The sequence below is a fragment of the Perca fluviatilis genome, chromosome 23 (assembly GCF_010015445.1).
Source record: "Perca fluviatilis chromosome 23, GENO_Pfluv_1.0, whole genome shotgun sequence".
NCBI classification, from domain to species: Eukaryota; Metazoa; Chordata; class Actinopteri; order Perciformes; family Percidae; genus Perca; species Perca fluviatilis.
The window spans coordinates 13,465,414-13,479,726 of record NC_053134.1 but is presented as its reverse complement, the minus strand read 5'-3'; the positions used below and the strand labels follow the sequence as shown (position 1 = coordinate 13,479,726).

Genomic DNA, 14,313 nt, shown 5'->3' with positions numbered 1-14,313 from the left:
AGCTTCCTGCTAGATGCTTTCACGGACTCTCGGAAATCTGAAAATTTACATATCGTAGCTAAAGTTTATGGTAATGCTTTAATAGTTTTTGACATTTAATTTAATTTCACCAACTATTGCAACGTACCAACTGGCGATGCCAATATTTAAACAGAAATTATTACTCCTAAGATATTTAATTACTTGAATAGGGCAGAAAACATCACCTTTGTATTTCAGTGGGTACAAACTTCATTGTTGCATCAAACAAAAAAAAACAACCATGCACTTTCACTGCAACAGCTATTTATGTGCCCCTGAACCTCTTTCACTTTAAACCATTTATTTAACACCCATCTAGTTATGGATAACTAGCTGGGTGTTAAATAAATGTCAGCAGGAAAGTGTGGATCCTACAAAGTAGACAGGTTCAGGACTGAGAAGCATGTTTAACTCTGCTCCACTTAGCATGAAAGATCAGGGTTAAACCTGTTTGGCTCTAACGTGTCAGAACATATGTTGTTGTGCATAGTGCTTGGTGTAAATTGTCCTTTTAGTGATGTTGACAAGTATGCTATTGGTTGTAGCGCAACACCTGTATTCCATCATGTTTCATGAATCAACCGTCATCAAACCCAACTTTCAACTTTATTTTATCCCCGGAGGACAACTGATTTTGCAGCAAGGTATACAATACATGAAAAACAACATAGTCATACAATACAGAAGGAGATGGGGGTGACCTGAATACCAGTGGGCTGGAAGACCAACAATAGTCACTGGCGACAGACTTGTGTAGAAAGCATAGTATCAATAACATCTAAAAATGCGGCAGAATGACGAAAAAGCTACAAATACCCACAATAAAGTGCAAAGTGACCAGGCATGTTGAATACATGATCAACATCTCTTCCATCATAACACAAACTGACCACATCAGCATCATAGACATCATTATCATAATCATCATCATCATCATCATCATCATCATCACCAACCACATCATATCGCTAACTAAACTACACATTTTGCCAAGTGAGTTATGAGTTATTACCTCCTCCCCCGGGCCTGAGTTCACAAGTGAGATGGCTGTGGGGATGAAGGAATGCTTGTACCTGACACCTTAATCACGGGGAATCTGAACCTAGAGCCAGAAGACATCATTTGAAATTCAGAGTAAAGAGGGTGGGTGTTGCCGAGGTTCCTGCACCAACAGATTAAAGAAAAGGTTCAAACGGACTCGATATAACATCTGTAAAATGGAATCATGAGGGTCTTATCAACATGAAACTGAGATAACTTCCGGAGGCAGAACAAACGTGGCTGACCCTTCTTACACAGCATCTCAAGAGTTATAATTAAAATTCAGCATGTCATCAATACAATTCCCCAGGTACTTGCTGTCACACCACTGTACAAACTCATCAACAGGACCGTGGCTGTTTTCACAAGCATGAAGAAGACTGACTATGACAGAGTCATCTGCAAACTTTAAAATGAATCTTGTGTCACAACGGCTGCAGCAGTCATTATTTTCCAGAATATAGAGTAGTGGAGAAAGGACGCAGCCCTGAGGGAACCCTGTAGTTGAACTTAATTCTCCTGACATGCATCCATTCACCCTCACTCTCTGACTTCTGTTAGTTAAAAAAAAAAAGAGAGGATCCAGCCCATAACATTTAAATCCAAACCAAAGTTCTTAATGAGCTTTTAGATTCAAATGTGGGGTTGGATTGTATTGTATTAAAAGCAGACGAGAAATCCACAAATAGCAGCTTGGCGTGGGTTTTGCTGCCTTCAAGATGTTTAAAAACAAGGTTTAGCAGAGTGGTGATAGCATTTTCTGCCCCTCGCCCAGTCCTATACGCAAACCGTAATGGGTCAAGCAGGTGCTCAGTTTTGGTGACAAGTTCTCTTTTTAACAGTTTTTCAAAAGACTTCACCCAAATGGTTACAACAGAAAAAAAAACATATACAAGCAATCCTGTAAGACATTTACTTTATATAGAAAACCGAAAGCTCAGTAAAAAACAAATGAGCTATTCACATTCAAAACTGTTTACACAAATGTGGACATCTCATCAGGTAGGTGTGAATACTATGGGGATGCTTAATTTTGGGTGATTAGACCTCTGCTCAGGCTCACTTCACAGGGATCAATTACATCAAGAGGATTGGACAAGATTAATATTGCAAAAACATGTATAACAAAATTACATGTCGTCATTCTACCTTACAACCAGCTGATCCAGTAATGTTTGGGTAGAAAAGAAAACAATGACAGGTCTAAAAAGAAGCAATCACAAAATCCATGTTTCAGCCACAAGCAAGATGTCATTTTTTTCAGTGCTGCAGTAGTAAATATTTTATGGGGAAATCATTTTATGTCTTCTCTGAGCTATGTGATGTTAAGAGATCATGTAAAAAAAAAAACACACACACACACACTAAATAACAAAAAAGTGTAATCAAAATATGTCACAACAATGCCTGTTTGTTTTTTTAAATCACTTCTGTCTGTGTTTGCTCATTTCTCAGTGGTCCTTGTGGTCTCCGTCCTCCTCCAGTTTCCGGATTTCTGCCTTTAGGTGGTTGATGTTTTCTCTGCTGGCTTTTAGTTTATCTTTCAGCTCTGTGATTTCCTGGCTGGTTCTCTTCTTTGCTGCTTCCATTTTTTCCTTGGTCCTCTGCTCCAGCTCACCGACTGCAGACACAGACACACACAAGCATGATGACAGTGACACAAACTATGAATGCTGCTCTTCTGTCCAGAAGGACACACTATATTTTCCCTTATGCAGGGCACTGATGTCAAAATAAGTATATACTAGTCTGTATTTAAACATGTGTGTCTTGTGTTTCTTTGCGTGTGTTCATTGTGTGTGTGTGTACATACATTCTGTCTCATGCTTGTATGCTCCAAGGGTGAGTTGTCTCGACGTGGTCAGTAGCTGCTGCATCATGGCTGTAGGATCCTGGAAGATCTGAAAGAAATGACAATGTCAGGTGCATCTCTCCCAGTCTCACACAAATTCTAAATTTAACAAAGTTCTAGGTGTGTGGAAACTTTGAAAGCGATATGTGATTTATGTACTTAACCATTTATTTATGGTGGAGAGATTAAATATTAGTAGATAATAATTAATAGGAGCATTGCATTGCCACAGTAAAGCAACACAGAAATCGATGCAGTACAGTAACTGTGGTCATGAGCTGCAGCAAGAAAACAGGCATACCATTTCATCATAGAATTCAGAGACAACGGTCTTCTTAGGCATGGCACTGGAGTCTGACTGGAACAGCTTCAACAGATGGTACAAAGTCACCTGACACACACACACACACACACACACACACACACACACACACACACACACACACACACACACACACACACACACACACACACACACACACACACACACACACACACACACACGTCAATATAAGCATACATACAAGGAGGTAAAGTTCAAAATTCCTGCATCACACTGCCTACTAAATAGTTAGTCTCTCACAGGTCTCTCATTGGGGTCAATGAAGAAGATCTTGATGATGATTTCAAACTCCCCCCAGCCCGTCTCTGTAATCTCATATGGAGGCTTAGTCACCACTGGAAGAAAGAGAAACACAGTGAGCCACTATACACTGTACTATCAACGTATTATCGATTTCCATTCACATTTTCTTCTTACTTTTATTGCATTTGTCACATTTTCTTTAATATAATTAAGTACAATCCAGAGTAAACAATGCATCCCCTCTGACAACAAAAACAGATGCATTCAAATGCAGTTATTCCACATTTTATTATGTAAATGACTACTCACCTCTCAGTGGGTTACCATAGCTCTCATGTAGCTTAAACTGGATCTTTTTCACATAAGCAGACATATCCTGGAAGAACAATGCTATATATTTATGTAAACATTTAAGAAGAAAAAACCTTGACAGTAGAAGTGGTTGGCCATTATCTTTCCAACTAATTAATTTGTCAACATAAATGGCAGTATTGCAAAAGTCTTTAAGTGATCTGGATAGCCAACCTCATTTCTGTAAGGCTTCACATAGACAGACCACTGATGTGTGTGTCCATCCTCCTCTCTCTTTTTTCCAAAGTAACGGGCAACGTTCCCAAACACAATGGGCTTCACAATGGTTATTCCCTGCAGATCACAAAGGGAAAACATATAAAATCATATGAACGTGTTCCTGTTAAAATACTCCCAAATACAAAGTAGTAAACAAACAAAACAATCTGACTGTGGGTAACGTTACATTGATTCTAACTTGTAGTTCTTGTAAATTTCTTTGCTTAATTATGAAACTGCAGTACGAGTTGTATGTTTTCATAAAAAAAAAACAGACTGCTTTAGTGTTAACGTTACCTTAACTCGTCCCCCGGAATCTGGACCAAATTCAGTCATCTTTTTGAACATAGTACGGTAGCAAGAGTTAAGTTGATCCAGTAGTACACTCTATAGGACTCGTCTTGTCTCCCAGCGTGTATCCACATTTAATAAACCTGCCATTAAAGCATTAAAATTATGCTTTATACGGCGAACGTTCTCATTTCAAACCAGCCAAACAAGCGCCGGAAGTGACAAGTGTAACTTGTTAAATTGTACGGTAAGAGCGCGACATGGACACGTTAAGGTTCCGGCTGATGGTATCAATAACATCGGAAAAGTAGGATGTTGCATGTATTAATTTATATATAAACCTTAGTTTGGTCTCACCCACACTGCAAACACCACTTTCATTTTTAACATTGATAAGTAATTTGACCAAATTACAGTATCTGCACAAAATGGAGATAAGGAAACCTCTAACTTTTAAATCTTTCGTACGGGTGTTTGAAACAACTGCTCGTTTGCACGATCAGTTGTAAGTTTTCCTTGGTTAACTCCCCTCATATCATCAACCTTTATTTAGTTTTCGGAGATACAATCGAGGGCAAGCCCTCTATTCAATTTAGCCGAGATTACACGAAATAAAATTTTAGAACACAATACAACAGTGTAAAAAACAAGGACATGCAAGTCACTATGTGACAATGTTAATGTACTACAGTTACCAAGTTAATCACTAATAAAGCAGATTAGCACTATTGCAATAAATAAAGGCCAAAAGGTTTACAGCTATTTAAAGAGATTGTAGATAATGGCCCTCAATTAGGGAAGTTTTAGGCATTTTTACTCACTTATGTAAATATTTTTAATGCAAATTTCTCTTTAATAGGATTTTGCAATACATTTTGCCTACAAAATGATAAATCTTAGCATCTTATATTTTTGAAAATGTTGTGTAGTCACCTGTATAAACCCTTAATAATTTGATAGAATGCATTTAAAAAAAAAGGTTTCCTACTCAAGGTATACTACAATTTACATTGATTGGCTTGATGCAAACAAACCTCTCCTTACCTGATGCCCACTCTGAAAACTAATTAGATGCATAATATACAAAGGAAAGCCACAAAATCAAACCGCATTTAGAAAGGTTTTATTTTTTGGGACCAATAACCATTTGATTAATTTTAGCTATCATGTACCTTTCCCTGACTGGAAATGTGTAATTAGAACAAGAAATGGAACAAGTCCCTAAAAATAATCAAGAAATTACCCCATTAATCTAAAAACCAAAGTAACAATAATGGATACTCAACTCTTTTTTTAATGTCATGTAGCCCTGAGAAGTGCATAGCTATGCTGATCAATTGCAGTTACAGGCAGACAACTCAACTGTAAATTACCAGTTATATAATACAGTGATACATTTCCCCCATTTTACACCTGTGTGGAGCTTCAGCTTGGGGTCACGTGGCTAAATTTCTAAACATCTGTTACAGGCGATTAAAAAAGTAGCTGAAGATCAGGTAATGAGTGAAAATACATCCTACCATTACACTGTCCAAGTCAAATACTAAAACCCCCCCAAAAAAGATACTTTCCAGCTGCTTGTGAGAGGTAGTCTTGGTCTGGCTAGATGCAGAAGTCAGCCAGACTTCCTCTGGACTGGACTGTTTCCACTTGTCGTGATGTAGAACTTAAACACTTACCTTCAGTTCTGTGGAGAGAAGTCAGCATAAGGCAAAGTGACACCTAAGTATTCTTACTGAAAACCTTGCACAAACATGTTCTTATTCTGGCTGATTAGACATCTGTTCAGGCTGATATTGAGAGTTTGCTCAGATCACAAAAGTCAATGTACATAAAAGAATCAAAGTTGTAAGGCATCAAGCCCTTATAGGTACAACAGAAGAGGGGAAAGCGAGTTTTCCCCCTTAAGTGCAAAATGTTCCACTTTTCACATTTTTTGTACAAAAACCCAATTTACAAGGCTTCATTACTCATTTACAAGGTTATGGGAGCAAATTAATTAATATATGTGAATATATAACACTCTTTAAAGTATACTGTTAAATAAGATTACAATCAAGAGCATCATTAGGGTATTAAAAACATTTGGATGATGTTACAGTCTGATTCACATCTTTTCATCAAAGTTCAGAGTAATTCCTGTAGCAGTAGGGTCCACAATCTTTACAATCAAATACTTTGACATGAAATATTTCAGGGGATGGCCATGAATTTGAACCGAGATGACGGACAAAAAACAAACAAAAGAAAAAATAAATAAATCTTGACAAGGAAACCACTAATCTCCATGAAGACAAAAAAATAACACGAGGATTATTCTTAGAGTAAACTGAGTTATTGTGGACCATATAAACAGGACTTTTTTTTAAATCCATATTCCTAACCCTAACAAAGTTAGGGAGTGCAAAAGGAACTAACTGTAATAGCACCCCCTCCCCCATATTAGGTCATCTAGGCCTAATATTTTTTTGTAAATATTGACCAGACAGTAAAAAAAACAGACATGTAACTGAGCATATTTTCCAAACCGATCTTAAATACTAAAAACCAAAAGCTCTGTATCACAAAGTGAGTCTATTTCAACAAAAGTGCAAGACCTGAACATGGTGGAATGAAAGACATTGCCTTGCATATGAGGACAATGTTATGGTGCATATTTAATAAATTGCATATATAGAGCCAGTAGCACTAAATGGGTTCCCTTACGCCGTGTTCAAAAGTTTACCTGGTGTGACAGCGTAGTCCTAAAAATGAACATACAAAACATGCTCGGTGTAGAACATAGGAGCAAAAAAGCATTTACTTGAAATGGCAAATCACCAAATGAGATTAATTGATATTTGAAGCATTATCAATGCCACCAACCATGCAACTACAATGGCTGCTCGATTGGATTACTAAATCAACAATGACTATTTCACATCAACATACATTTCAAAGACAATTTGGATGTTCTTGGTATAATAGGCATTCAGTGTGATTACACTGAACAGTATTTTCATTTTTTTTTTAGTTTACGGTGGGTTGTCCAGGGTTGACCAAAATTATTCAGAGCTGCATGTACATTTAGACCTTCCATTTCTTCAAGGTATACGTCTTCCCATCCACCCATCAATTCACATTCCAAATAAAGTACATTTGTCTAATTTGTCTTACCTTGTAAACGTTTAAACCATTTGAATAACAAAAAAAATGTTCTAACCATAAAGCCGCTTGCTAATACAGCTACAAATATATAATCTAATCATAGACCAATTTAATATGAAAATTAGTTTGCAGTCCAAAATACACATTTAATATAAATGAGCCAAACATATAGAGGAATTCACCAAATTCATTGAGAACCTCAGTTAACATTTTTTATTACAACACCATCTAGTTTTCAATCAAAGCAGAGACATTTACAAACATTCTAACAACGAAAAGAATAAATGAAAATGAGCAAGAGGGGTGGGAGAACACATCAAATATGTACCCTATAAAAACTAAACTGAATGTACACAGTACAGCGAGCCAGGGGGAAAAAAGAAAAAAGGATGTAATGTTTATGTCTTTTAGTTGGGGATGTGAGGGACAATTTATTGTTTCTTTGCAAAAAAGCATCACACAGTCATCTTCATGTCAAATAAAACCATAAAAATAAAAGAACTGTTTGGAAAGTTTTTTTTCTTTCATCTTTAGTTACCATGAGTATAGATGTTTGGATAACATAGCCTTACACAGGTCAGGGTCTTCCATCCACTGCTCTTATTCAGGCAGCAAAGATGAACAGACAAGAGAGATGGATGGGTGGAGAGGAGAGATGGAGGAAGAGGTGGTGGTTGTAATCCTGTCCGGTCATGCAGGGTAGGGAGGTGGTGGCGCATTGAAATTCTTTCCCCTTTTCCTTACATCCATCCTTGATCCTCGTAAGCTGAAAGGTGGAACGAAGGGTGGAGTTTGGTTTCGAGGCAGCCCAACAGTGAACACTTTCCCCCCTCATCATTCAACCTCTAGACTACACATACATAGTGCACACCAGGGCTGGGTTCAATTCACCATCACTTTGAGTCACAAGGTTGGAGATTGTCCAAGTACACCGTACCTAACAATGTACCAAACAAGTTATTGTAACAAGGGGTGGTCAGCAAAACTTAAGTCTCTGAAAATAAGGCACAAATTGTAGAATACCCTGTTAGGACATAAACTTTTGTTTTTCTTAATGCTCAGTTGACTGTGTATTGCACCCAACCCTGGCGCAGACAGAAACATCATCATGCAAACTTGAACAGGAAATATTCAAGAAGCAACTCTAAAATCTATCAGCGACTACATTTACATGCACATTAATATTCCACTTTTATTCCAAATTTGATACCTGTCATGTAAACAGCATATTCCGTATGGATATTCCGAATTACGCCTTATTGCGAATGTAGCATTTTCCGATTAATACATGAGAAATGCCAATATTATTTGGGTTTTAGAAGAAGCATTAACTATACAGCGCATTCCGAATATGCGTCTCAACTGGAAGTTTTACCGCAGTTTGTAAGGCTGGGGTAAAGATTCATGTCCAAAAGAAAAGCCCACATTTCATAGTTGGTTAAAGGAATAAAAGAGGGAGGCTGTGTTCGTACAGTGGAAAAATTGGAAAAAGTATTTTACGTTACGTTAAACAGAGTATGCACGGCTGCATGTAAACTGGTATATTAATTGAATATTCATTTTCATTAGCCATGTAAACAGTAGTAATAGTCTTTTTTGGAATAAGGGCAAACCCCAGAATAATTTGTGCATGGCAATGTAGTCAGTATGTACACACGCTGGACATAAAACAATATGCAGTTGAGCCATTTTAAGTATCAGTTTTTTAAACATTGATTTGAAATTGTTTATATGCCTATTAAGTAAAGTCATATAAATGCTTGCACGTTACACGTAGCTCTTAACAGACAAGAATTGACATCCATATATAAAATATAGTATATGTATAGACTCAGGACAGCGAAGTTGGACATTTGTTACACAATTGTCAACAGAGTATACTGAATTTAAAATTCAGGGATGGACGTGAGGGGAAATGTTTATAGGATCTAAATGGCAAAGCTATGCTGGGTAGAACAAAATGTATCCTCTTATTGCGTCAAGCTGAATTGAGCCTGAAGTTAAATAGTGTGCACTTGGCTTTGCAGGATCAATTCTGCAATGTAGCATTTTGTCGGTTTTGTGTGATTTGCAAAAACATGAAAAGTCTTGGAAAATTGGTCATAAATATTCCTATCAGTGTTTTTTTTTATTTTTTTTATTAACGGGTCATTGGTAGTTTTTAGGTGTGTAAAGATTCACCGATACGAATCGGTATCCGGTTGCATTATCACAGATAACGACTACATCGATACACGGCTCCTGGATCGGTCTAAATGGACCAAGATTTGGCCGATGGCTAACGTTAAGAATCGTTTGAAGCTTTGCTGTCAATTCAACAAACCTGCTGCGGTGTGCGCAATGCTGTTGTAAGACGGGTGTGTGTTTATTTGCGAGGGAGACAAAAGCCTCACCATCTGTGTGATGAAGGACTTGGTCAATCATGTTCGGGATGACGGGAATCGGCCAATCAGTGCCTTTGTTTGGGTTTGCAGAGAAAACGTGCCGACTGCTAAGTTTTGTTTTTGGAGTTATTGGTGAAAGTGGCTGAAGAGGAATACAATGTGGATATAGTAAATTGTATCAGCTGCAGTCTGAGTCATCCATCCACGTGTGTGTTCATGGACATGTAAGTAGACTCGTATAAATATGTATAGATATTATTTGGGTGTGTTAAGTTTATATTGAAGTTTATATGTTCTGAGACGTTCAGTTAGATTAGCCCAAAAGTCCACCAGCCGCATGCTAACGCTTACAACCGTATTATTGTGCTCACGTAATACTGTATATGATTATTATTGGACCTATGTTTGAGTTACTGACTCTAAAATTACAGCAGCAAGGAGGCGGTTTAATTTAACATGGAGCTGATGTGGATGTTATGGTTTTAAAAGCCAATTAAGTTGAAGTTAGCATGTATGTGTACATTAAACGAATATTAAGTGTATCTATCAGATTGAATCGAATCCAACTGAATCGTTCCAGATTAAAATGTATCGTCCCTGAACCGTATCGTAGCCCATTTATCTAGATACAGATCAAATCCTCTTATAAAAGGTAGAGATGCACACCCCTAGTAATTTTAATATATTGACAAAAAATTTAAAAAATAATTATTTCCCCATGTATTAGCCACTTCTCGCAACCATAGCAAAATGGACCCTATGTTTGTCATACATCTATTTCAAGAATACATTTTCCTTACAACCAACTGGTAATGGTAGGAATTAGGTACAGAGCTAAAAACTCAACACCAAAAACTTTAACCACTGTTGACACATAACATAGAAACACTGCATGATTGGTTGTCACAACCAAATTTTTCAGGAAATTAAGCAATATAGGAGTAAGAGACACAGAAAGGACAAAAAGAGTGGTCGATAAAAACACAAAACTATGAAGAGGTAGGCACGCATCTGACTCAGATACAGTAAGTTACTTTGCCACAACCACCCAGTGATATGGTTGCCATAAGCATACCAATATATATTTTGTATATACATACAACAGAAAAAAATAGTGTCAATGTAATTGAGAATACCCCTAGTCTAGTTGACAGCCAATAAGCTGCAATATTTTGCACTTAGAATTGAGAAAGACAAAGTCCAGCATGCAAGGTACAGGAAACTGGAAAGGCAGCCTCTTTATCATAATTAGAAATGGCAGTTAGACTACCAACAATGGTCTACTGAACGGATTACAGTTCTACCCAATTTAAAGCACCTCTTAACAGAAATGGTAAATTTATCAAATGAAATGACAGTGAACAGTTCTGTTAAAGTAATTTTGAATTTCCTAGGTTTTCTATTAATTTAAAATATAATTTTTTAGGCCTTGGTGATGCAAAGTTTTGCCTCACAGGGTGAATTAGAACTGGTATCTGCACCAAAAAGGCCTTACTTACAGGCATGCCAAATAAGTACAGATGATTTTACATGGTTCAAAGATTCAAATGCATATTGAAACTTTTACTTATTGATACGTTTTTGCTGTAGAAAGGGTTTTAACACGGTGCATGACTACAGACAAAACAGTTTAGCTGACAACAATATTTTACAAAACACAGTAGTCAAACTCAATGTACTCTTTGTCACACTATTATTTAAAGGGACCATAACATCCAGTACAAGTGGGAAGGGGCATGACTGAACTTTTGTCAACGGTGAAATTACATCCAAATATCAGACTAACTTTTCTCTACTTGAACCTACGTTCATTATAGAATACTCTAGTTCATAGAAAATATTTAAATATGCTGCACGGTGCCAGCTAATACAGCATGGAAATGAAACAGGACAGAGCCAAACCAGGGTCAAACAGTCCATGAACTACTCTTTTCTGAGACCGCTAACTTGTTTATTGGTTACAAAACAGCCTAAGATGGGGAAACGTCCCATTTTAAAATTCCTATTTTACAGTTTACATTTGGACATTGTAGGAAGCTTGTCGCTGTGGGTATAAGCTTTGCTTTCACTGTCAATCATGTCGTCAGAAAAACTTATAGAATGCTTCTGGTATTTAAACTACATAGCCGATTTGTTGACTAATAACCTGAGAACTAAACATAATTATAGCATTACAATTGTCTACAGTAGTTTTAGCTGAGCCAAATTAAGTCAAATTTGTAATTATCTTATTGCATCAGAATGGCATGAACACCAAGGCACTCTTGTTGAAGAAAATATTAAAAAGCCTTTATTGATGCGGCTAATTCTAATAATCTTATTTTATACATTGCCCATAGGCCATCTCTCAGAGTCATGCATATTATTTAAATGGGTATGACTGGTTATTGCTGATTTGTAACGAAACTCTGTTTGACCCTGGTTTTACCTGATCAAATAGTATGCTTGTTTGAAAAGGACTGTGATCCCCAGCACACATGCACCTGCAGACAGACTAGAGAGGTAGCATAAAAAATTGCAGTCTGGTGCAAATGGTGTACATTCCCCCATGTCAATATGAACAGATAAAACAGTGTTAAAGCATATCTGTGGACATAACAAATAGCCAAACTATCATCAAGATTAAAAGCAATATGCTTAGTTCTTTTTTTCTGATGACAATGCTCTAAGATATCAGACTGAATGCAAAAGGTGGATTTTATACAGCTAGAAACATTTATGTAAAATACTCAAATGCATTTTTGGCATCTACAAATTACCAAAAGTTATTATTAGGCCCTGTGTCCACTGGGGAACTCTTATCCAACAGAGATAACAAAATGTGTGTTAGGAGACTGCAGTAATTGCGGTTGCAATGCTACTAATGAAATACAATGCTCGTTTAAAAAGATTTTTACATTTAGCTGTTGCCACTCAAAAAAAGTAAAAACGCAATGCTGCAGGTGAAAGGAAACATGAAAAAAATTAAATTTGAAAGTCATCTTTTGCAAAGAGGTTCCCAGTGGAAACAAAGTCTTACTTTTCAGTAAAAACTGTTGGTATAGGATAGTATTCTTTTGATATTAGTTTTGCCTGCTTTCAGAATTCAGCAACCCCACAAGGATGACCACCCCAGTTAATATTTCTCAGTATGAGAGAAACTTAAGACACAGTGCATATATAAATAATATGTCTACTGTATAGAGCCACTTTATTAAGACATTAATGTCTTAAGAGTGAATGTAGTTTATGTCTGAAAGCTAATTTAAAATTATGAGAAATATTATTTGGGGTGATGTGCAAAAGTACAGAGATGCTGAAGGGTCCATGTAACCTACTAGACTCTACTACTAGAAGGACTGGTTTATACACAACACCACAGACATCTTAAGTTCTTCGGCAGACATGAGAACGACACAAAATCGATCAAACCAGATAAGTCAACTAGAGTTCCAAAACTTGTGCGAGTGACGCAATAGAAGCAGCATCTTCCTACCTAACACTGAGCCAGACGATTAGACTAAATATTTACTTCAAATCATTTGAAAGCAGCAAACCATTGACAATGGTATCAATATTAATTGTGCAGAAGCTGGTGTTAAATAGTTTGATAAATTAATCTACAACTAATCCGTAATATTACTTAGCATCCAAAAAGTCAGCAAAACACAATGCTTTGAGCCAAAATACTAAAAAACACTTGCATGATCTCTTGCCAATCTAGGATGATTTATTATTTAAAAATCAACACTGCAGCCTCACTGGTTATCATTTCAAAGTACATACAAGAGTCATAAAAAACAAATATTAAAATGTAGATTTCTATGTATCAGTCAATGTGAAATAACAATTAGCATATAATCATGAATCTGCTGCATTGACATTAAAAATTATTTGATGTATACCTTCAATATTATTTACAAGTTCTCACAGATAAAATACAGTTTAAAATTCATTTTAACTAAAAAAACTTGTAATCTGAAAACATTAATTTTCTGATCCTAGCTTTCAATTTGTTATTAAATGTTTACATGTAACTTACTCTTTCCAATCATATCTGTAAGCTCCTGCAATTAATTACGCACTGATCCTTAATGTATACCTAATGCAAAATAATCTGTGTCCAAAAATCAGCAGATATCAACACTGATAAATAAATGTTCACCTTCTCTTAATTATAAACACGAAAATGAGATATATATACTTTTAAACTGAAATGGGATTCGCATACAACAATACTGTGAATGGAACATTTACAAAGTGTAGATTGGTCAACTATCGACAAGTTGAACATTGCCATTTTTTTCTATCTTCCAAAAAAATACAATCCAATTTGAATAGATCACACAAAATGCTCAATCTGTAGTAAGTACTGTAAATGATCAGGGAACTTTGACATCTGAAACTTGCCAATCAGTCAAGGAACTATTATTACAAGCACA

General features: G+C 36.4%; 2 protein-coding genes across 7 annotated transcripts in view; both read right to left on the bottom strand.

Moving 5' to 3' along the window:
- Positions 1-611: 611 nt before the first annotated feature.
- yeats4 (YEATS domain containing 4) lies at positions 612-5,178 on the bottom strand. The gene is made up of 7 exons (XM_039791767.1): positions 4,368-5,178; positions 4,026-4,145; positions 3,810-3,876; positions 3,498-3,592; positions 3,216-3,305; positions 2,876-2,963; positions 612-2,683 (listed from the first exon to the last, which is right to left on the bottom strand). Exons 1-7 carry the CDS (start codon positions 4,416-4,418, stop codon positions 2,514-2,516), a joined length of 681 nt encoding a protein of 226 aa, XP_039647701.1. The 5' UTR covers positions 4,419-5,178; the 3' UTR covers positions 612-2,513.
- A 290-nt stretch (positions 5,179-5,468) lies between these two features.
- Positions 5,469-14,313, bottom strand: part of cpsf6 (cleavage and polyadenylation specific factor 6) — a 29,675-nt gene continuing 20,830 nt past the window's right edge. For all 6 annotated transcript variants that reach the window (XM_039791761.1, XM_039791762.1, XM_039791764.1 and 3 more), the window contains one exon: positions 5,469-8,274. The gene's annotated coding sequence lies outside the window, so the exon portion shown is untranslated. The remainder of the gene's footprint in view (positions 8,275-14,313) is intronic.